Genomic DNA, 23,017 nt, shown 5'->3' with positions numbered 1-23,017 from the left:
CCTTGTGGAACAAGTCACTAGCAATCCAAGGTTTTACTGTATATTTATTTGCACCGTGCACTTGAGCTAGAAACTGACAAGTCCTTACATGAGCCTCTTCGTTTCAATAGAGGCCACTGCCTATGGCCTTCTGCCACGTGAGGGAAACTTGAAGTTCATCACAGAGGGCTCCAAACAGCCCTGTAAAATTCTGCCTTCCTCCCCAGACACTTGGTGTATAAGCCGTCTGAGCATGCGATGCAGAAGGTGATGGCCTGACCCTGAGACCTTGTTCATGGGTAAGAGTACAGCCTGGGCACAGGGTCACAGAACCCTGTCTCTTAACTTGAAAATGCCCCATATAAAGAGAGACACGTGTCCACTAAGAAATCTGCACAATCTGCTCAATTACCTATGGGAAGGTGTCGGCCGGACATCTGCGTGAACTCAGTGCCTGAACAGCTTCCCGCATCCCAACAGGCTCGGCCACAGGGGTCTCAAAGTAAGTAGATAATTTTAAAATCCATATTTTAAAAAGTGAGGGGAAAACTGTAAATAACAATGACAATAATTATAAACCAAACTAATAAAGAAAACTAAACACGTAGTGTCTGATCACTCTCTTCCTTCTCTACCTTGGCTCTGCCCATCCTTGGTCCCCATGTCCTCTTACTGACCGACCACTCAAAGTAGGAATTTCTTCCCTGGGTACATACAACACGAAGACACACGTAGTCACAACACAGTCTCTGAGAAATGGGAACCGCAGGCCAGCCCCGCCCTCATTCTGACGGGAGACATCTCCCGTGTTATTATTTTCTTGAAAAATCTCTGAAGACGCACAGACACCCCAATCACTGTGAAGTCTGGAGCCCTCGCCTGCCTCCCTCAGCTTTGGTGCGAGACACAGGGAGACAGAAGGAGTTTTAATAAGAACACGGCCAGGCGATGCAGTGATGTCAAAGGGGAATAGATTAAGAAAGCATCATTCAACTTGACAATGGATTCATTTCAATCAACATTTACTGACAAACATCTTGCTCTAAACCAGCTACATGATTTGTGGGGCCAGTACAAAATGAAAATACAGTCTCTCCAAGTTTTACTAAGGATTTCAAGACTGCAACGCCCACGGAGCAGGCCTTGAATTTTGGTCACAGGTACCAGTACAAACACCTGTATCCTGCTTTCAAGCAACTGAGAAAAACAAAAAACAAAAAACAGGAAAGCAAAAGCCTCAGTAATCACTGTTCAGAGCAGGAAGAGATGAACGTATTTGGGTCCATGTTTCCAATCTTGGAAGATCTTTCAATTGGGCAATCTAGGGAAACTTCCATGAGAAAGAAGCTTCTCAATTAGAGTTCGAAGAATCCAAAGCAATGAAGACACGGCCAATGCAGAAAAAGATATTGCTGGCAGACGGGAAAAAGCAAAACATAAAATAAAATAAAGATTTGTGAAGGGGTCAAGATGCCCGCCACTATAAGCCTTTTTTAATCAAAATTATGCTTTGTTTATAGGTATGAACCATGCGTAAGAAGCAGCAGAAACGGGTTTTCTGTGGGAGGGAAAGCTAACGTTGCCAGAGGGGGTTTAGGCTTGCTTTCAGCTTCTTGAAAAGTCTGTTCTTGATCCAGGATTCCTGGGGCACGTGGAGCTGGCGTCCAGGAGTTCCGGGTCCCCGGGCGCTGGCCGCTGCGGCGGAGTCAGGACTGGGTGCACTGGGCGCCACGGCTTTGCCATTTGAGCTGTAGGACAGGAAGGGGGTATTGATCCCGATGGAGGGAAATCCGAGAGAAAGAGGGGAGGATGGGGGCAAGAAGAATGGGTTGACAAGAAGGGGACGAGACAGCAGGAGAAGAAGAGGTCCACCTGAGCTTCTTAAGCCGGGAACGCAGGACCAGCAGCAGGAGCAGGGTGACCAGCACGGCGAGACACATCAGTGTCAACGGGGCCCATTCGCCACCTCGTTGGGGGTAAAACAGGGACGTCAGTCGCAGGCCGCGAGGTTCTCTATGCGGCGGCCACCGTGGGTGCCACCCACTCCACGGGGCCGCGGGGGCGCGGTCCTTCCTGAAACTTCCCTCTGCATTTTCTGGAGCTCTCAACTCAGCTCCTCCCACGTCTGTGCCCCCATCGCCCTGCCACAGCCCTTCCCCCAAATCGCCAGGTCCTTCTTTGTCTCTTCAGTGCCTCAAATCCTCCACTTCCATTTTGCTTGCAATTTAACAGCAGCCTTTCTCGGCCCGTGTTTGGGTCCATCCTCCTGCTTCTGTTCTCTTGTGCGTGGCGTCCCCACCTGTCTCCCAAGCACCTCACTCAGCAGCCCCGGGGACGACCGTCACTTCCCAGCCAGGCCCCAGCTCCTTCTCACCCCAGTGGATGATCATGTCCTGGCCTCCTAGGCTGCTGTGCTTGACTCGGCAAGACAGGCCGGCCGCCTGCCCGGCCGCCACGTCCAGGGTCACCCGAAGATACCACGTGCCGTCAGCGTGGGGCAGGACGTCGCCTCGCCGGGTGCCCCGTTGCTCCTGGTCACCCCGCATCCACATGACCCACACGGGCTTCGGGTGGAAGCCGGACACATGGCACACAAGGAGCAGACGGCCAGGACCGGGACTGGGGCCAGTGGACAGCCAGGCCTCGGGCTTCACTAGAGAGAAGAGGAGGAGACGTGGATCTTAGGGGGCACCTGGGACCGAGCTGAGCGACTCAGTGGTCGTAGCGGGTGGATTGATCACTTCCTTCTCTCGTCTGGGAAACAACCTGAACCCCACATAGCCCACTCTCTAGCCTCTTGTCATATGTTTCGAAGGGACGGTAAAGAGTGCAAAGTCCCATAGGAAGCTCTAAGCCCTGGGGATGCTCACCTTGTCGTCCCAGCTCGGACTTCCCTGCTTCAAGGATTCCCGCCAGAAACCGGGGGCAGGTGTGGCTGAGAAGGCTCAGCACGATCTCCTTAATATCTCGGTAGCGGTTGAGCACGGCACAGACCTTCTGAGCCCGACTCCCCGCTCCTGGAGATGGCTGCCAGGAGTTTCCTTGGAAACTCAGGAAGTCTGAGCCTTGGTAGGCCCCGTTGAAGAAGCTTCCCGAGGGCTTCCCAGCGCGCCATGTACAGCCAGCTAACACCTGGAGCTCGAAGGGGTCTGGGGGCGGACAAGGAGGACAGAATCTATGTGGAAAGCGTCCCAGGGAGGAAGCGTAAGCTGTCTGGAAGTAAAGGGATTCAAGGGAAGGGGACTCTGCTGGGGAATCACATGGCACACTGGAGTTGGGTCGGGGAAGGGAAGGCAGTTGTGGGAAGAAAACGCGAAGGTGAGAAGGTCTTGAGGAATGACGAACGTGCAGGTGCCTGATGGGAAGGTGCTGGAAGCTGGGGGCTGGGCTGGGAGGGCTCCCTTGGAAGGGGTTAGATACACCCGGGCCTGGTGGACTCTCAGGCCAGAGAGAAAAGAGGGCAGAGTTCTGGCTGGGAAAGTCTTCTGAGGTTGGGGGGTGGGGGGTGGGGGGTGGGGATGGGAGGGGTGTAGGGCAGGAGATCACAAGGAGACAGCCATCCAAGGAACCAGAACGCAAAGGTGTGTGTGGTGGTGGGACGGGCTGTGTCCTTGCAAGGCGTCAGGTGCATACGCTGGGGGGGCACAGAAGGGAGAGCATGAGCCCCCCCCCACCCCTGGGGGGAGGGGGCAGGGATAGGGAACAAGTCTGGAAGGGCGGAGGAGGTCGGAGCCCCTCTGCAAGGGGGCCGGAGCCTTGAGGCAAATCCCAGCTGGGAACCCCGAACTCACATTCAAACTGGAACTCGTGTGCAAAGGCCTGAACCTCAATGGTGAAGCCGTGGAAGTAGAGCCGGAACAGGCTCTGGAGGTTGTTCAGCTCCTGGGTGCTGAAGTTCCCCCGCGACCAGGGCCACAGGAAGCGGATGGTGTCCAAGGCCGTGTCCCAGCCGTGCGTCTGCACGTCGCCCAGCCAGCCCGAGCCCTGCGAGTGTGCCCAGCTGTGGTTGGCAAACGAGGAGGCCTGGAGTACGTGGAAGGACAGCGGCTCCTCTGCAGCCGGACCAGGGGGACGGGGCGCCTGGGATGCTGGGGATGCGGATGGGGATGGGGGGGAGGGATGGAGACCGTTGCACGGATGGCACGCACTCCCTTACCCCAGCCGCTCCCCGGGCCAGCCAGCCCTCCCCAAAACCAGAAGGAGAGAGCGAGGTGGGGCAAGAGAAGGAGTCAGGAGCCAGCCTGGCACGCGACGCCCAGGGCATCTTATGGGAGCACAAGCCCCACCCGCAGGGCCCCCCAGAAGGTCACCCTGCGGCCCCCGGCCCCCGGGGTCTTCCCAGGGCCCTTCCTACCCCCGGTGCCTGCTGCATGGTGGAGAAGAAGTCCCTGGAAAGTCAGGAGCAGCGGGAGCAGCATTGCGGCGCGGCAGGAGAAGGATGCCTCAGCAGGACCCGGGTGGCGCTGCCCTCCAGGCCCTCCCGCCTTCATCTGACTTCCCCTGCCGCCCGCACAGGCAACCCTCACCCTCTGCCCACTTCCCTGTCAGAGAAACCCTCCCGCCTCCCCACTGTGGGCCCACGGGCCTCTCATTTCCCCTCCCTCTCTGCCACTCTCTGGCTTCCAGATTTTTCTCCCCGAGTTCCCCACCCCTGGGCACAGCCACTGTCACGGGACTCCAGGCTGCAGCCTGTGGTCCCGCTGGAGAACGTAGACCTTTCTGGCCTTGCAGAAACCCAGTCCACACTTGGGCTCTCTGTGTCCCCCCCGTGGAGAGAGGGCATGGCAGGTGATCTGAGCGGCCGTGGCCTTCAGCCCCTTGTCCTGCGGCTGCAGCTTCTCCCTCTTCATGACCCCGACCCCCATCTTCTATTAACCCCGGTTTCCCCTCTCCAGTCTGCTCTCGCCCCTCTTGCTGCCCTGCCCGCTCTCCCTTTCTGTCTCCACCTTCCGCTCCTCTCAAGCCAGTGTCAGAAGACACAGGGCACCTCGGGTGCAGCTGTACCACCACCATGAAGAGGGGCATCAGTGCCAATGCAGGCGACCCAATAACCTAAGAGAAGGCCCTCGTGCTCGGCTTCCGCCATCAGACCATCGGTGGCTGTTGACGGGGGTCTGAGGGTGGGCTTGCCCTGGCACTGGGGAGTGAGTGGGTCTGGAGGGAACACACAGGGGCCTTGGAGCCCTCCCACACTCCAGATTAGTCTACAGGTCTGTGGCAAGCCTCACTCTGGGTGTGAAGGGCTCTCAGCTCATGGCCTGGGCGCACTGGTGATCCCTGGGAGGAGTCTGACGAGAGCAGGGAAGGAACGCTAGGGGCCTGGCGTGTTACTGGGAGAATTGACTACCGTGTGCGGTCTCTGTTTTTGTTGCCTGCATTGACGCTTGCTGGGGCAGCCTGGAGGCAGTTGGAATTCTGTTCCTCTGTTTGGTTTTCCTATATTCGCCAACTGACTTTGTGTCAGAGCCCAGCTGGGGCCAAGAGATGTGCCAGGCACAAAGATGTTGGAGATAGAAGTCCTTTGGAGGAAACCAAACAAACGCAACCTAAAGGCTCTACTTTTCTTATAGAGAGGTCCAGAGAATAGTCGCCAATTATTGGAAAAGGCCCCCCCCCACACACCCCCCTTTCATCCTGGTATTATTTCTGAATTCTAAGGGTGAAGAAAAATCTGGCAAAGTTTCAGACAAAATGCTCGCTACTTTCATAGAAGAATCGTCCTGGCTTCAGATAGGTCACACGCAAGGCCACGGGGAAATACTTCAGAACTCTGAGGTAATAAGATCACCCAAAAGTTTTTTTTCTTACTCAGGTAAATTACCATTCTCTGACAAGGCCAAAGTTAACCCATATTTGAACACTCAAAAACGCAAAAAATATGCCACATACTCCTTTCATAAAACCAGTTGTCTGAGTAAAACCACAATCAACCTGAATGGAAGACCCAAGAAGTCATGCAAGACATACCAGTGTCAAAGTGTGTTAAAAATATATACTGAACTTTAGGGGCGCCTGGGTGGCGCAGTCGGTTAAGCGTCCGACTTCAGCTCAGGTCACGATCTCGCGGTCCGTGAGTTCGAGCCCCGCGTCGGGCTCTGGGCCGATGGCTCGGAGCCTGGAGCCTGTTTCCGATTCTGTGTCTCCCTCTCTCTCTGCCCCTCCCCCGTTCATGCTCTGTCTCTCTCTGTCCGAAAAATAAATAAAAAACGTTGAAAAAAAAATTAAAAAAAAAAATATATATATATATACTGAACTTTAAACAATTGCTTAAAACGTGATTGCAAAACTTAACACCTCCGTGGAATATTTCAGGAAAAAAGTTGGTAATAATCAAAGGATCGAGTTCCATATTCCCTCACCAAAACCGGGACAGAGAGATGAAAAGAAAGAGAGAAACAGGCTTATTTCAAATCATATCTTATTGGCCAAGAGCACAATGCAAAATGGAGTCAGAAAAGTTGGGGAAAGCATGACATTTATGGGAAACTAGATTGCGTCGAGTGGCAGGGAGCACGAACTCTTAGCTCCTAGTCCCGAGACACTTAAAATGTTGAAAAAATGTATGTAAGGAGAAGACACATAAATCCATTATCATGCTGGAAAATGGTGAAAAGGCCCAGCTTCCGAAGAGAAACTTGAAAGTCCTTCGAAAAAGAAAGCAAGAGAAAGGGGCTCAACGTGCCAAGCCTAAGACACACGCGGAAGAAACACAACACACCCGGAAGAATGTGTCTGCAAAATGTGGTAACTAACACAGGACTTGATCGTACTTGACAGAGAATTCCTAACACCAGCTTTCTTGAGCCTTCCTGCTGGAGAAGCACTTGGTCGTAGGACAGTGACCCAGGACCTGCTCTCTTAGCAGAGCCACATGTCTGCCCGGGGAGGCGCAGGGGCACCGCACAAGCCCGTCGGGGACAAGGGTAACTAGACCCCCCATCAGCAGCTCCTTTGTTCTTTCAAGAACCCCGAAGATCTGTTGCGTCACAAACGCAGCAAAGTGGAAATTGGTGGGGTGTAATCTGAGTAGCAGCCTCCTCGTTCTACGGAAAGTCAGGTGGATCTGACAAGTTTATTTTAAATTTTATCGTAGGGGCGTCTGGGTGGCTTAGCCGGGTAAGTGTCCCACCCTTGCTTTCGGCTCAGGTCATGATCTCACGGTTTGTGAGTTTGAGTCCCGCATTGGGATTCTCTTTCTCTCAGTCTCTCTGCCCCTCCGTCTCCCCCGCCCCCCACCGCCCCACCAAAATAAATAGACATTAAACAAATTTTAATACATTTTATCTTAAAAAATAAAAATGTAAGCTCCTAGGGGCGCCTGGGTGGCTCAATCGATTAAACGGCCAACTTCGGCTCAGGTCATGATTTCACAGTTTGTGAGTTCAAGCCCCGCCTTGGGCTCTGTGCTGACAGCTCGGAGCCCGGAGTCTGCTTCGGATTCTGTGTCTCCCTCTCTCTCTGACCCTCCCCCACTCACACTCTGTGTGTGTGTGTCTCTCTCTCTCAAAAATAAAATAAACATTAAAAAAAATTTTTTTAAGTGTAAGAGCCTACATATTTCTGCTAAATAGTAATGAAGAGCGTATTTGCCTTACCACACAGTAGCACGTACTAGAAAGTTAGCGTCAACACAGATGTATAGAAACGTGTTCCATGAGACAGGTGGGTACTACAGCCTGGGCACCAAAGGGCAAAAGGAGCCAAGCCAGCAGTCGTTGGTTGGTAAGCCCCTATGACGTGTGCCTCACTGAAGATCTGTCTTGTTTCTCCAGCAAGGGAAGGATTTTGAATGCGACAGGGATGTCGTTGAATGGCATTTAGGAAAATTCCCTAAACCCCAATGAGAGTCACAGGAGAGTGTATCGGGGCCTGAGGCCACCACGATGGCAGAGGATGTCAGTGACCTGAACACAGGCAGGAAGAGTGAGTATGGAGAGGCGTGGGGATAATAGAGATAGCCTGGGGGTGACAGGATTAACCAAACCGGGGATGTGATCGGGAGGAGGGAGATAGTGCCATTCACGAAGGCAGACGACGCAGGTGTGACGGACCGTGTGGAGGTGCACAGTTGAGTCTGGGGCACGTGGAGACTGAGGCTCGGGACGCAGGTGCTGGGCGGCTCACAGCGTGTGCCTTGTTGCACAGGGCGGTTTCGGACCTCACAAAACCTGCTGACCATGTGCTGCCATCCAAAGAGGTGTAGATGTCTAGAAATCTGTCCCTCTTTCAAATTATGTCTTGAAGTTAAATTTAATGAGTGTTATTATCTGTGTCTTAGAAGATCTTTTAAGTCTCGGGGCGCCTGGGTGGCTCAATTGGTCAAGCGGCCGACTTTGGCTCAGGTCAAGATCTCACACTTCCTGGGTTCGAGCCCCGCATCGAGCTCTATGCTGACAGCTCGGAGCCTGGAGCCTGCTTCAGATGCTGTGTCTCCCCTCTCTCTGCCACTCCCCTGCTCACTCTCCCCCCCCCCCCACCGGAGCCCGCTTCAGATTCTGTGTCTCCCCCCTCTCTGCCACTCCCCTGCTCACTCTCTCTCCCCCCTCTCTCTCTCTCTCAAAAGTAAACATTAAAAAAAATTAAAAATAAAAAAAGAGCAGGAAAGCAAGTTATCACCTCCTTGTCCTGGTAGAGTTTAGTGTGAATAAAAAGACTCATACAAATAAATCTACCTCTGAGAGGTTAGAATGACATGCCAACCCCCCGTGTTATGAGTAACTGTACTAATTTGAGGGATTTTAGGATCACTTACAAAGTAAAATGCAGCAAAAATAAGTTAGAGATAAAACAATTTCAATATCCCACTGGAACTCACAGTTATGATGAGGGAGCATAAGGCAAGCTGAGGGCAAAGCACAAGCTAGCCCCCCCCACCCCCAGGAGGGATTTGTGACATTCCTCAGGCTCTCCCAGCTGCCCAAGAACAAAGGAAAGAGGGGAAAATGGTTAGCTGACAGAGGTCACAGTCATGGGGGACAGGAGTCTCCATCAGTTCACAAATATCTTAGTAAATTACAAGAAAAAGGCGATCGTATCAATAGCCAAATCTCCAAGAACTTATAGACTCAGTTCCCTGGAGCCCCAACATCACCCTCCCCTCCATAGTGTTGTGGGGAACAAAGGCAAGAAGGAAATGGCAGGCGAAATTAAATTTCTTTAGGACCTGCAGCCCATTGACAAATACTTGTGGCAAATGCAGAGCGTAACATTTCTCCAGGAACCCCCTCTGGTCTTAATGTTAATGCTTCACTAGAGGGAAACCAACCTTAGCTTGACCACAGCAAGGCCCCAGGCATCGTAAGAGTCCTCTTTAGCAGATGAAGGTCCTTCTGGAGGCCTCCCTTTGGCCTTTCTTTCCCCCAACTCCATAGTATATAATGAGTCACTCCTCCCAACCCCAGTGCAGCCCTTCCCGCCCAGGGGTCCTATCCCCATACTTTAATAAAATCACCTTTTTTGCACCACGGACATCTCAGGAATTCTTTGTTGGCCCTCAGCTCGGGGCCCCACCACCACTCCAGAACCTCATCAATTACATGGGTGAAAATAACCACAAACCAGTCTGCAATTTGAGGGTTACCAAATCCACAAGTCACAGCAATGGACCGAGCATAGCAGAAGTAAATTCCTGTTAGCAATCCAACAACAGTTACCAAAACTATCAAGGAGATTTCCTCTAAATTGAAATCATGCAGGAGGGGCGCCTGGGTGGCGCAGTCGGTTAAGCGTCCAACTTCAGCCAGGTCACGATCTCTCGGTCCGTGAGTTCGAGCCCTGCGTCGGGCTCTGGGCTGATGGCTCAGAGCCTGGAGCCTGTTTCCGATTCTGTGTCTCCCTCTCTCTCTGCCCCTCCCCTGTTCATGCTCTGTCTCTCTCTGTCCCAAAAATAAATAAACGTTGAAAAAAAAAAAAAAAAAGAAATCATGCAGGAGATAAGTTCCGCAGGAAAAATATCTAACATTAATTTTATTTTGGGGCTATATAAAATGGTATAATTATTTCCTCCTCGCTTGACAAAATTTCCTTAGTGTGTAACCACAGTTTTTGACTAAAAACACTTACTGTTTGTGGCCAGGTCCCTTTTAAGAAGAAATTTCCCCTCCTACACTTCAGTCTGTCCCTCAAACTCCCAGATCCCTTTTGTTAACCTTCTTGCCCAAACTGAAACATTCCCTTGAAGCCGTAAGATGTGGCTCTAGACAAATTAATCTTCCTAAGTAAGAAAATGGTTGGAGGGCAGCAGCGGGAATCACCTAGAACTGATTTAAAATAGTATTTGGGAATACATCTGTGGAAATGTTAAATCTACTCTGGAAACTCTGCCAACATCTGATGACCTTCCTGTTTTTTCTGCAAAGAAGTCTGATTTACAACTTCAGTGATTTTGGAATCAGCAATGCAAACTTAAGAAAACGTTGACAGAAAGTATAAAATAACATCAATTCTTACTGATGTCTGTCGCCACCCACAGTTTTGTGTAACAAAATCTCATCTTTCCATCCTGAGGGGCTGCCTTTCCGTCCCAGCTACAAGAGGAAGGTGGACCAGGGTGCAGACTGCCCTAGATGGTCACTTAGCTAAGCCTTTCCTGAGCCTTCTTTACCTATAAGGTATCAGCAAACGCTTAATCTTCTAGCTGCCCACACAGCCAGCTCCTTCCGATGGCTAATTTCCAGGAGGTTTATAGCTTACAGCTCTTTTCCTCCCTAATCTAATTCTAAAGCCCAGGGACATTTTCTCTCTGAGTCTGCTTCTTTTTCAAAGAGAGTCCCCTAGATAGCAATTCCATTCACATGAACTGAGGAAGCTGACATTGTCTCAGGTAACCGCAGTTAAAAGGACATGAAAAGGACCCTGGCCGTATTCATCCACATGGCTCAGATCACTGCCCTTACCTCTTGGTGCTGTGCCTTCAGGTCTCCCAAAAGCATGGTGGTGATTTTCTGTGAGCTCACCAATGTGTCCGTGTAGCCCCCACATTTTGAAAGCCTGGGCGCAAGCTTCTCAGCCCCGTCTCCCTCGGCCACCACCTGTCATGTGCCAAGACAGTGGTGGCCATTGACACGAACTGGGCTCACATGCTCCAAAGGACAGTACACTGTGAGGCCCTCCAAGTGCTCACTTCAAATGGAAATCTGTCTTTCTCCGCACTTTCAGTTGCATTCTATTGATGCATCTTAAGAAGTCTTAGGTTATGCCAAGCACATCTTACAGCAGTGGTCTCTAATAGACCTACTTTCACAATGGCCGTGTTCTGCTCTGTGCTGTCTAGGATGCCACGTTATCGGATTTCACTCTGGAAAGTGCAGTTTTGGGGTCTAAAGTACAAAGGAAGATTTTGCAGTTTTTATCCACATCGCTATGGCTTTCAATGATTCAAAGGTGTCCAGCGCACAGAACAACAAGACCTTCCCCTCACATCTGAATCCTGAATCCTGCCACTGTTCAGCCCAAACTGGAGCCCCCTGAAGACGGGCATGGGAACTGATGAGGGGCCATAAGGCAGGCTGAAGGCAAAGCACGAGCTAGCACACCCTCCCCGTCAGGTGGGATACACATGACATTCCTCCGGCACTCCCAGCTGCCCAACAACAAAGGAGAGGAAAGAAAACAAATGGTTAACTGACAGAGATCACAGTCATGCAGGAGACTCCATCAGTTTGCAAATGTCTTAGTAAATGACAAGAAAAAGGCAATCTTATCAATAGCCTAATCTCCTGGAACTTATAGACTCGGTTTCCTAGAGCCCCAACATCACCCTCCCCTCCATAGTGATGTGGGAACAAAGGCTAGAAGGAAATGGCAGGTGAAGTTAAATTTCCTTCTGACCTGCGGCCCATTGACAAATACTTGTGGCAAATGCAGAGCGTAACATTTCTCCAGGAAGCCCCTACTGTCGTAATATTAATGCCTTCCTAAAGGGAAAACAACCTTAGCCTGATAATAGCAAGGCCCCTGGCATCCTATGAGTCCTCTTTAGCAGAATAAAGTCCTTCTGGAGGCTTCCCTTTGGCCTCTCCCTCCCCCAACTCCACAGTATATAACCAGTCACTCTTCACAACCCCAGTGCAGCTCTTTCTGCCCAAGGGTCCTGTCCCTGCACTTTAATAAAATCACCTTTCTGCTCCAAAGAGGTCTTCAAGAATTCTTTCTTGGCTGTTGGCTCCAGACACCCCCCCCCACATCACCCCCAAACTTAATCATTAACCACAGTGCTTCATTTAAGGAGTCTGGAGGATTCATCACCACAACATCCTATATTTCTCCATCCCCACCACCAAGTTCATGATATCTCATAGTCTATAGCTAACGATGACTGCTTCTTCACCCCCTGCACAGTTAGTCAAGTAGAGTAGAAGACAGAGTGACCATTGCATAAAGCTGGTTTTTCGTGACCCTGCTTTCGTTCCTGCTTCTCTGACCATCTCCAGCCAGGACAACTTCTCAGTAGGCTCATGAACACTTCCAATGACAAAATTTCATTCATTTATTTATTCTTATTTTTATATTTTTATTGTTTTAGTGCTATTTCATTTTATTTTACATTTATTTATTTTTTTGAGAGACAGAGAGACAGAGCACAAGTTGGGGAGGGGCAGAGAGAGAGGGAGACACAATCCAAAGCAGGCTCCAGGCCCCCGAGCCATCAACACAGAGCCCGACGTGGGGCTCAAACTCACAAACCATGAGATCACGACCTGAGCCAAAGTCGGACGCTTAACCGACTGAGCCACCCAGGCGCCCCTGTTTTAGTGGGTTTTTTTTTTAATGTTTTTTCACTTTTGAGAGCAAGAGAGAGCAGGGAGGGGTAGAGAGAGAGGACGACAGAGGATCCTCAGTGGGCTCTGCACTGAGAGCCCTATGCGGGGCTGAAACTCACAATCCACAAGGTCGTGATCTGAGCTGAAGTTAGATGCTTGACCAGTTGAGCCACCCAGGCGCCCCTATTTATTTATTTTTTTTTTTAATTTTTTTTTTCAACGTTTATTTATTTTTGGGACAGAGAGAGACAGAGCATGAACGGGGGAGGGGCAGAGAGAGAGAGGGAGACACAGAATCGGAAACAGGCTCCAGGCTCTGAGCCATCAGCCCAGAGCCCGACGCGGGGCTCGAACTCACGGACCGCGAGATCGTGACCTGGCTGAAGTCGGATGCTTAACCGACTGCACCACCCAGGCGCCCCTATATTTTAGAGAGAAAGAGAAAGAGAGCATGTTAGTGGGGGGCAAGGACAGAGAGAGATAATCTTAGGTTTCACACTCAGCACAAAGCCTGATGCAGGGTTTGATCTCACGACTGCGAGAGCATGACATAAACCAAAATCAAGAGTTGGACACCCAACTGACTGAGCCACTCAGGCACCCCTCCAATGACAAAATACTTGAATAACAGGTTTAATACTGAATTTCAACTTGTGTGGTTTTTGTCCCAATTAATTCAATGTGTTGTCCATCTATTTCTAATTTAAATTTTTCTTTTTACTGGTCATGCTTTAGGAAATTTTTTTTCAGTTGTTCTTAGTTTTTATAACCCAGGGTATATACAGTCTCCAAGCAAGTGCTATTTCATGAGACACACACTTGTGTAAGACATCTTATCAGTGAATATACTTTAGGAACTCAACTCTGGATTTCTCAGGGCTTTCCTAAGACTGTACTAGAACTTTCTTTAATGTTTTATTTCAGAATAATTTCAGATTTAATGAAAAGGTGTAAAGATCATATGGAGTGTTCCTATATATCTTTTACCCGTTTTCCTCTAAAATGAGCATCTTACGTAACTGCCTAACGTAAATTTGCCTAAACTGAGAAATTAACCTAATTAATTTCCCAATTAATAAAGGACAGATTTACTCAGATTTCACCAAGTTTCCCACTAATTTCTATTTTCGGTTCAAAGTTTCAATCCAGGGAGCCACACTGCATTCAATGTCACATCTCCTTAGTCTTCTCAGACTGGTCTTGTTTTCACGACTTTGATGATTTTGAAAAGTACTGGTCAGATTTTGTAGAATTTCCCTCACTTTGGGAATATTGGATGTTTTTCTCGTGACCAGTTTGGGTTTGTGGGTTTGAAGGAAGACTACCACAGAGGCGGCATGCCCTTGTCTTCACGTGATCTTAGAGGAATGTGCTATCAACATGACTTGTGACTGGTAATGTTCACGTTGATCACTTGACCAAGGTCATCTGCCAGGTTTTTCCACTGTAAAGTTCCTCTTTTACCTGTCCACACTCTGTCCATTGGAAGTGAGTCCAGCCCACGTTCCAGGGCAGGGAACCAAGCCCCACCTTCTGGAAAGGAAATATCTACATAGATAATTTGGAATTCTTCTGGAAGGAAGATGCATCCCTTTTCTCCCATTTAAAATTTTATTCATAACTTGTTATGTTTCTGGGCCTTGTGCATATTTATTTTGCACTTTGGATTTCACCAGGAATTTTTCAATGTTTATTTGTTTATTTTTAGAGACAGAGCATGAGTGGGGAGGGGCAGAGAGAGAGAGAGAGACAATCCCAAACAGACTCCATGCTGCCAGTGCAGAGTCCAAAGTAGGGCTCAAATTCACGAGCCATGAGATCATGGCCTGAGCTGAAACCAAGAGTTGGATGCTTGACTGACTGAGCCACCCAGACACCCTGGGTTTCAGTAGGATTTTTAAGACCTGCTATCACCTCTTCTCCTACCCATGTCAGTGACCACTCCTGTCTCTGTTATCCATTTCCATACTTTTCCTTGTAAACCACCTTCCCAAATTGAGAGTGATTAAAGCTCTAGAACCATCTCTATCCTTATTCCAATCCTACATTAAACATGTTGTAAGTTCATCTTTTCCCCAAGTCATTAAAAAAAAAGAATTGAAATAAGAGAATTATTAGGCCATCTTGCTCTGTGTGGATGTAACGTGAATAAATTGCACAATTCCGTGAATTACAGCATCCACACGTGAAATGAGAACAATTACATCACTGCCCTCATGGGGCTATTGTAAGGATTAAATGAGGAATGTGGGGGGCAAAAAGCACACATGAAACAATAAAAATTATCAGGACCATCTTGATCGTGATCATGATCATCACCATCACCACCATCACCACCGTCACCATCATCACCATCATCATCATTGTCATCACCATCACCATTATCATCATCACCAAAACCATCACCATCATCACCATCATCATCACGATCACCATCATCACGATCACCATCATCATCACCACCATCACCATCATCACCATCATCATCAACATCAACATCATCATCATTATCATCATGATCACCATCATCATCATCATCATCATCACCATTATCACCATTATCATCATCACCATCACCATCATGACCATCATCATCACCATCACCATCACCACCATCACCGTCACTGTCACCATCACCATCACTGTCACTGACACCATCATCATCATCATCGCCATCACCATCACCACCATCACCATCACTGTCACCATCACCATCATCATCATCGTCATCACCATCACAATCATCATCAACGATGATCTCTGCAGCTTGAGAAAACAATAATTCCTCCCCCAAATGTGCTCATGTCATGAATCAGTTTCCATTTGCCTCCCTGATTACTAAATCTTTGTTCTTTCAAGGTCAATCTTAACCAATTTTATTGACTTCTAGAATAACACTGGCAATGATGAGTTATATTGTTTAGGGAAAATTACCCTGCTCATAAGAACAGCTCATAAGACAGATTTTGAAAAATATAATCTATTTAAAGACATCTGAGAACTCTCAAGACAGTGAAGCATGGAAAGACTATGATCCATGAAAGGAAAGAAGTCCTGGGAAGTAAACCCAGCATTCGGGACCATTGTCTTCTCCTACACGTGTCATACCCAGAGGGAGGTCAATCTGCAGGCACAGCTGATCTGGTCTTTGGCCCTGTTTTCATTGTTCAGTTTTATTTGTGAACTTCAACCCTGGGCCAGCCTAACTTTGGGAAGAAAACTCCATTGCAACCTTGAGCTTTGAAGGCAACGTACCATCCAGACAAAGAGAGAGCCCCTCTTCGCTCAACCACTAAACAGAAACTCAGGCTTCAGTTGGATTGGATGAAATTAGGTCACATACACACTATGAGCCAATTATTCTAACTAAGCGGGGGGATGAAATTGTATTCATTATCTTAGACCTCTGTTCTCATCTATAGTCAGTTTTTCCCCATAGGAGTCATTTGGCAATGTCTGAAGATGCATTTGGTCATTAAAACTGGGGATTTTTTACTGGCATCTACCCAGTAGAGGCCAGAGATGGTACTAAAAGTCCCACCGTGCACAGGACAACCCTCCATAACAAAGAATTATCTGGCCCAAAATGTCAATAGTGCAAAGGTTGAGAAACCTTTAGAGAAGGATTTTTCAAACTTAAATATATACACCAGAATAACCAGAAAGGCTTGTTGAAAATACAGATAATCTGGTTCCCATTCCTGGCTTTGCTGATTCAATAGATTTAGGGTGGGTCTGAGAACCTCTTTTGCCTAACAAGCTCATAGGCACTATTCCTGCTGCTGATTCACAGTCCACACCAAAAACACATGCATCAGGGCCCTGGGTGATAGCTGAAGGTGCTTCTGCTCTAAGGTGAGGTAAGGTTTAATGCATTCTGGAGAAGTAACCAGTTGTGCTAAAGGAGAGGAGAGAAAGCTATATACCTCAGCCATTTCCTATCCTTGCTCAATCCTAAAGTTTGTATTGTCCTAATATTTCCATATGGGAGAATTGCTTCTAGTACCTTCCACTTCGCCAAGGTCTCTGCTTGCTCTGACTTCCCCTCCCAAAGTCCTAAAAATATATACATACATCCTTGGGGCACCTGGGTGGCCCAACTTGTTGAGCATCTGACTCTTGATTTCAGCTCAGGTCATGATCTTGCAGTTCATGAGATCGAGCCTCATGTGGTTCTCTACACTGACAGCTCAGAGCCTGCTTGGAATTCTCTCTCTCTCCCTCTCCACCCACCCCACTCACGCCCTCTATCTCAAAATAAATCAATAAATAAACATTTTTTTTTTAAATATCCTTGGGGCACCTGGATGGCTCAGTCAGTTGAGTGTCTGACTTCAGCTCAGGTCATGCTCTCACAGTTCATGCATTGGAGCCCTGCATCTGGCTTGTGCTTTGACTCCTCTGTCCCTCTCTCTCTGCCCCTTCCCTGCTCATGCTCTCTCTCTCTCACCCTCTCTCTCTCAAGAAAAAATAAACATTTAAAAAATAAATAAATATGAAAAATAAAAATATCCTCAAAATCTCCCCCTCCTCCTGCTGTTTTAATCAAAATGAGTTTAATCTTTTTCTTAATGGAGTTTCTTGAAAACTATGGAATAAGCAAAAGAATGAGTAAGTATAAAAGTAAATAGAAATATGACTAAATTGCGACAGCACAGGTATTTTTATTTATTTTTTTTTCCAACGTTTATTTATTTTTGGGACAGAGAGAGACAGAGCATGAACGGGCGAGGGGCAGAGAGAGAGGGAGACACAGAATCGGAAACAGGCTCCAGGCTCTGAGCCATCAGCCCAGAGCCCGACGCGGGGCTCGAACTCACGGACCGCAAGATCGTGACCTGGCTGAAGTCGGACGCTTAACCGACTGCGCCACCCAGGCGCCCCAACGCAGGTATTTTTAAAAAGCCCCCTTGATCGTTTTGCATGAATATTTAACAGCCCCTCTGTGCTATTACCCTCCCCCCATCCTGCCTAATCATTCTCACTGGAAAATCGAGGAGCAGGATCCTGTCCAGATGAAGCTTTGCCAGTGGGCTATAGTCACAGCGAGGGAGCAAGGGGTTTTCTCTAGAAGGCTTCGGCGCAGATGAGAGGATTGCTCAGTGAGAAATATCTTAGAAAGAGGGAAATCTAGAATATTAACTAAGGGGTTGGGGACAAGCATGGGGAAAAGACCATCAACGTGGCAGTTATCTCCACTTAGACCATTCTTACTGAGCAAATGCGTAGGCACAGAAGAGATCATGCCAGAGATCCGTCTGGAGCAAGCCCTTCTCCCAAAGAACTCACAAGTAAAGGGTGAAGAAAACCAAAAATAACTCAATGTTGTGGGTACAGAGTGAAGTAGGTCACTGCATGACACCGGACAAGGGAGGGTCATTTCCACTCCACCGCTAAGGAAAGCTTCCTAGAGGAAGAGACATCCCAGCTGGACCTCGAGGTTAGAAAGTCATCCAGGCGGAGACAGAGAAACAGTGTTAAACATGCTCAGCATCTCTGCAAATACGATGATCCCAGCATAATTGTAGTTAGCTTCCTTTGGCAAATAACATTTTAGCAGAAGCAGAAAAAAAGTTTTATAATAGGAAACCAAAGGGACGTCACCAGTAAGGAGCATACCATGTGTCATTTATTCTGAAACACATTCTTTGCCACGTCTCACACGTAGGAGATCAGGGTGAATCGTACTATTGACACCATCTCATAATAAATTTGTGGTTTTCTATTATTTGTCTGCCAGTTATGAATAGTGATTTATCTCGCATCCTATGGGAACTCTGATGTGACCAACCAAGAGGATTATTTGATGAAATATGACGCGATCATCTCCCAGGCTGACAACTTGAGCTTCTGGGCTTCTGAGCGTTTATTCCAAATGGAAGAGGAGTCCATCAGATACTCTGATACGACCTATGAAGAACACAACCAAAACTTAGCTCTACGTGAGAGGTACTCACACTCGCATGTTCATAGCCACATTGTTCACCAGTAGCCAGAACGTGACATCAACCCCCATGTCTGTCGACAGATGAATGACAAACAGAATGTGTCCTGTTCATGCCCCAGAACATCATTCCTCAGCCTTGAAGAGGAAGGAAATTCTGACGCGTGCAACCACACGCATGAACCATGAGGGTGTTGTGTTGAGAGAAAGAAGCCAGTTACAAAAGAACAACGACTAATGACTTCACTTAGGTGAGGTCCCCAGAGTCACCAAATTCATAGAGACACAGCACAAAATGGTGTTTGTCCGGGCCTGGGGAGCAGGCGCTGAGAAGGGCTTGTTCATTGGGTAGAGGTTTCATTTTTCAAGGTGAAAAGAGCTCTAGAAATTGCTTGCACAAAAACGCGAGCACACTTCATACATTCAAAGCTGTGCATTTGGAGATGGTGAAGAAGGCAGATTTTTAAAATTTTTTTTTCTTAATGTTTATTTATTTTTAAGAGAGAGAGAGAGAGAGAGAGCAAGTAGGGGAGGGGCAGAGAGAGAGGAAGACACAGAATCGGAAGCAGGCTCCAGGCTCCGAGCTGTCGGCACAGAGCCCGACGCGGGGCTCGAACCCAAGACCTGTGGGATCCTGACCTGAGCCGCAGTCAGACGCCAACCCACTGACCACCACCCTCCCTCTCCCGGCGTCCCGAGAAGGCAGGTTTTGTGTTGTGCACATTTCACCACAACTTAAACAATGGATTTACATAAAGGAGATGGGACTGGAGAGAAAGGGGAGGGTCTGGTGGAAAAGAACTGAGGCTAATGTGTAAATCAGTAAAATGGGAGGACGGACAGATGCACACAAAAGAAAGACTAAAAGTAAAAACTCACCGGCGCCTCAAAAACCACAATGTAGGAACCGTCAAAAGGATGAACAAGGGCACTATTATTGCCAAAGATATCAAGCCGATGGAGACGGGGTTTCCTGAAAATGGGGGAAGGACACAGGATGTCCCTTGAAAACCCATTCTCTGATTCTCCTGACCTTCCTTTGCCTACTTGATGGTCACGTGCTCCTGATGCTCAAGCCCTCCATGCCTCCCTCGCCGTGTCCCTCCTTCCCTCTCCCTCCTGGTCATGGATCAAGCCCCACCCCCGGCCAGTGCCTCTCTCTATGCCTGAGGACCCTCTTCTCCGGGCCCTGCGGGGCACCAGCTCTTTCTCACCCCAGTGGAGGACCACGTCCCGGCCTCCTAGACTGCTGTGTCTCACTCGGCAAGACAGGCCGGCCGCCTCCCCGGCCGCCACGTCCAGGGTCACCCGAAGATACCACGTCTCGTCGGCGTGGGGCAGGACGTCGCCGCGCCGGGTGCCCGGCTGCTCCTGCTCACCCCGCATCCACGTCACCCACACTGGCTTTGGGTAGAAGCCAGAGACATGGCACACAAGGAGCAGACGGCCAGGACCGGGACTGGGGCCAGTGGACAGCCAGGCCTCGGGCTTCACTGGGGCAGGAAGGAACAGGGAGAGCAACGGATTATGACTCTAGTCTAGAGGGATTTGGAAACTCAAGTTGGGACGGTGGCCCTATCTCCTCCTTTGGAAACCAAATAATTTATTAAGCCCTCTCTTGGGTACATCCTACTCCTGAACTTAAAGGAAATGGTGGCAGGTGAAACAGAAAAGCCTCAGTGGGGGGGACAGGACTAACCTTGTCTCTGCAGTTCTGCCTTCCCCACATCGAGGACACCCAGGAGATACTGAGGGCAGGTTTCAAAGAGGAGCTTCCCCGCGATGTCCCGGATGCCCGCGTACTGATGGATGAGCGCGCAGATGCGCTGTGCCCGGCTTCCACCCTCCGGGGCAGGCACACAGGAGTGATTCTTGATGCTCAGAAAGTCCACTCCTCCTAACGCTCCCCGCAGGAAGCTCACCGTGCCCCCACCGGAATGCAGACTACAGCCTGCTATGCCCTGGATCTCAAAGGGATCTGGAGAGAAGGAAAACAGAGAAACGGTTTTTAAGCCGCACCCAAGAGAGAGACGGGAGAAGAACCTGGGATTTGCGATTCGGGTGGGGCAAAAGGTGTGAGGCATAAAAGGATGAGCCAGGGCCTCGGAGAGCTTAGGACCAGGGAGAGGCACACGTGTCACCAACGGTGGAGAGGCAGTTGTGATGGTGTGTGTGTGAACAGGGAAAGGGGGGCCGCTGGGCAGGGTGAACGGAAAGAGTGCCAGGGAGGAGGCAGGAGGCTCGAGGAGAGGGATTGCAGGTAAAGATGGCTCAAGCATCAGGGCAGGGAAGTGGGGCTTCTTGCTTGGGGTGTGAGAGACGCAAGTTATACCCAAACCAACCAGGAGATGTTGCAAAGGGGACCTTCACCCATCAGCAGAGCGTGTGAACGCTCTGTGGGGTGTGGAATCTGAGGCTGTGGTTACTCCAGTCCAGCTTGTGGGTGCAGCTGGACTAGGAATCGTCCGGGGAAGGAGGGGCAAGGTCAGAGGCAGTAGTGGCCTACAACAGGAGAGAGACATGTCATTGAGAACCTCCCTCGACGAGAGCCCCGGACTCACATTCCATCTGGAACTCATGGGCATGGTCCTGTACTTCCAGGATGAACCCGTTGAGGTAGACCTGGAACACCTCCTCCAGCCTGGTCACCTCCTCCTCACTGAAGTTGCCTTTGGACCAGGGCTTCAGAAAAACCGCCCTGCCCGCGTCGCTGTCCCAGCTTTGGAGCTGTAAGTCACCCAGCCATCCTGAGCCTTGGTTCTGCGCCCAGCTGCTATTGGCAAAGGACGAGATCTGGATGACGTGGTAAGAGGTGGGCCCTTGAAAGGCTGTGGGTGACGGAAGGTTAAGAAAAGTGAGCAGAAAGGGAGAAGCCGGGGACAACGAAAGAATGAAACTTGGAAAGATCCGGAGAAAAGGAACCCAGAGTCTGAGGAGCGACACAGAGCCCGAGACCTTTGCCCCCAAGGCCTTGGGCGCCCACCCCACCTCCGGATGGGGGGAGCAGTGGTGCTAGGATCACCCGACCCTCCGGGGCTTTATCCACAGCCCCTCCTGGTGCTGGCCAGTCGCCCACCTGCCTCACCGCCGCCCCCCGGGCAGAGGACCACAAGCCACAGGAGCCACAGAAGCAGCATCTCCCCGGGGACCCAGCTGCTGCCTCTCAGAGCCGCTCTTCTGGCTCTGGCTCAGCAGTTTCGCTCAGAGGTGACTTCCTCTGTCTCCCAGCTGGCAGATCTCTTCCTGGTCCAGGCTGCCCAGCAGAGGAGGGCCGCCCCTCCCGCAGCCCCGGGCCTCCCACTCACCGCTTGTTTTCACCCCAGCCCATCTGACGTCTGGTTTCTTGTCTCCTTGGCCCCCCGGGGGCCAGTTCCCTTTCTGCTTCCTACCTCGGAAGACCCCCACCCCCATGTGGTTCTGAAGGGCCATTTCACCTCCCCACGCAGGTCCTTCCACGGCATTAAATAAGGGGGAAGTGGTGGACAACTCCTCCGGCTCGCCTGAATCTAGAAGGATGCTTTGGGTTTAAATGCCCCGCTGGACCTTGTCCCGCCTCCCTGCTCTGCAATTCTGTCACTGCTCCCGGCGTCCTCAGTGGTTCCTGTGGCTCATCTCACCCCCCTTTTCTGGACCCTCTCACCCACATTCTCATTTCTGGGGTGCTGTATATATTGACAGTCATTTACAACAAGGTAAAGCATTGAAAACCCCACCCGGGCTGTAGTGCCACAAACCCAAATCCCAGAATCAAGTATGATAAATACTGCCGTTTAAGAATCCAAACAAATTCGTCTTATGCCACAGCCATTTTTCACGGGTAAAGATGACACTTTCTACTGGCATATGACCTTCTTTTCGGTGGCGCTCAGGCTTTGGAGTTTAGAGTAACAAATCTTCTGCATGGAAACCAACTTGACAAGAAGTTATATTTTCAAAAAATTATTTAGTTAAAAAAATAGAGTAACAAAGCTTCTGCATGGAAACCAACTTGACAAGAAATTATATTTAAAAAAATTATTTAGCGAAAAAAAATAGAGTAACAAATCTTCTCGAGCCCAGGAGAACCTGGGGAGTCTCCTGTGTGTAGCTTCAGTCTCAGAGACAGATTTTTGTAGGAGGGTCACGGGCCAGAGAGCGTCCTTCTCCTCTCGCAGCATCTCACAGCCTCACTCTACCTTTTGGCCTTTCCGACAGCAAATAAACGATTCCTAGGTAAGCAAGGAGCTTGTCACTTTTCACCAAAAGTTCCAAGTTCTGGGTCCTGAGTTGTCATCCCCTGTCTTCTCTGCGAATGCTCTCGGCACATCGCAACAGTACATTGAGCATCCACAGA

General features: G+C 49.5%; 2 protein-coding genes across 2 annotated transcripts; both read right to left on the bottom strand.

The window, feature by feature from the left end:
* Positions 1–984: 984 nt before the first annotated feature.
* On the bottom strand, positions 985–4,529 carry LOC147572247 (T-cell surface glycoprotein CD1e, membrane-associated-like). Its single transcript, XM_086694534.1, has 6 exons — positions 4,334–4,529; positions 3,771–4,067; positions 2,850–3,128; positions 2,354–2,632; positions 1,852–1,945; positions 985–1,727 (listed from the first exon to the last, which is right to left on the bottom strand). Exons 1-6 carry the CDS (start codon positions 4,467–4,469, stop codon positions 1,553–1,555), a joined length of 1,260 nt encoding a protein of 419 aa, XP_086550660.1. The 5' UTR covers positions 4,470–4,529; the 3' UTR covers positions 985–1,552.
* Positions 4,530–18,347: 13,818 nt separating this feature from the next.
* LOC112851749 (T-cell surface glycoprotein CD1b-like) lies at positions 18,348–21,916 on the bottom strand. Its single transcript, XM_025915225.2, has 6 exons — positions 21,761–21,916; positions 21,246–21,512; positions 20,384–20,662; positions 19,899–20,177; positions 19,564–19,657; positions 18,348–18,650 (listed from the first exon to the last, which is right to left on the bottom strand). The coding sequence occupies exons 1-6, from the start codon at positions 21,819–21,821 to the stop codon at positions 18,632–18,634; spliced, it is 999 nt and encodes a 332-aa protein (XP_025771010.1). The 5' UTR covers positions 21,822–21,916; the 3' UTR covers positions 18,348–18,631.
* Between the last annotated feature and the right edge of the window lie 1,101 nt (positions 21,917–23,017).

The sequence above is a fragment of the Puma concolor genome, chromosome E4 (genome assembly GCF_028749965.1).
Source record: "Puma concolor isolate L17-30 chromosome E4, mPumCon1.1.hap2, whole genome shotgun sequence".
Classification (NCBI taxonomy): Eukaryota; Metazoa; Chordata; class Mammalia; order Carnivora; family Felidae; genus Puma; species Puma concolor.
Note: the sequence above shows the minus strand (reverse complement) of the source record. Positions and strands in the feature narration are given on the sequence as shown.

Excerpts from the sequence above, each read along its gene's own strand:
- LOC112851749 (XM_025915225.2), bottom strand. The coding sequence starts at position 21,821 with ATGCTGCTTCTGTGGCTCCTGTGGCTTGTGGTCCTCTGCCCGGGGGGC. Across the intron at positions 21,513-21,760 it reads GGGGGGCGGCGGTGAGGCAG|CCTTTCAAGGGCCCACCTCT; the intron begins GTGGGCGACTGG and ends CGTCACCCACAG. Across the intron at positions 20,663-21,245 it reads CCATGAGTTCCAGATGGAAT|ATCCCTTTGAGATCCAGGGC; the intron begins GTGAGTCCGGGG and ends CCTTCTCTCCAG.
- LOC147572247 (XM_086694534.1), bottom strand. The coding sequence starts at position 4,469 with ATGAAGGCGGGAGGGCCTGGAGGGCAGCGCCACCCGGGTCCTGCTGAG. Across the intron at positions 4,068-4,333 it reads CCATGCAGCAGGCACCGGGG|CATCCCAGGCGCCCCGTCCC; the intron begins GTAGGAAGGGCC and ends CCGCATCCCCAG. Across the intron at positions 2,633-2,849 it reads GTCCGAGCTGGGACGACAAG|TGAAGCCCGAGGCCTGGCTG; the intron begins GTGAGCATCCCC and ends TCTTCTCTCTAG.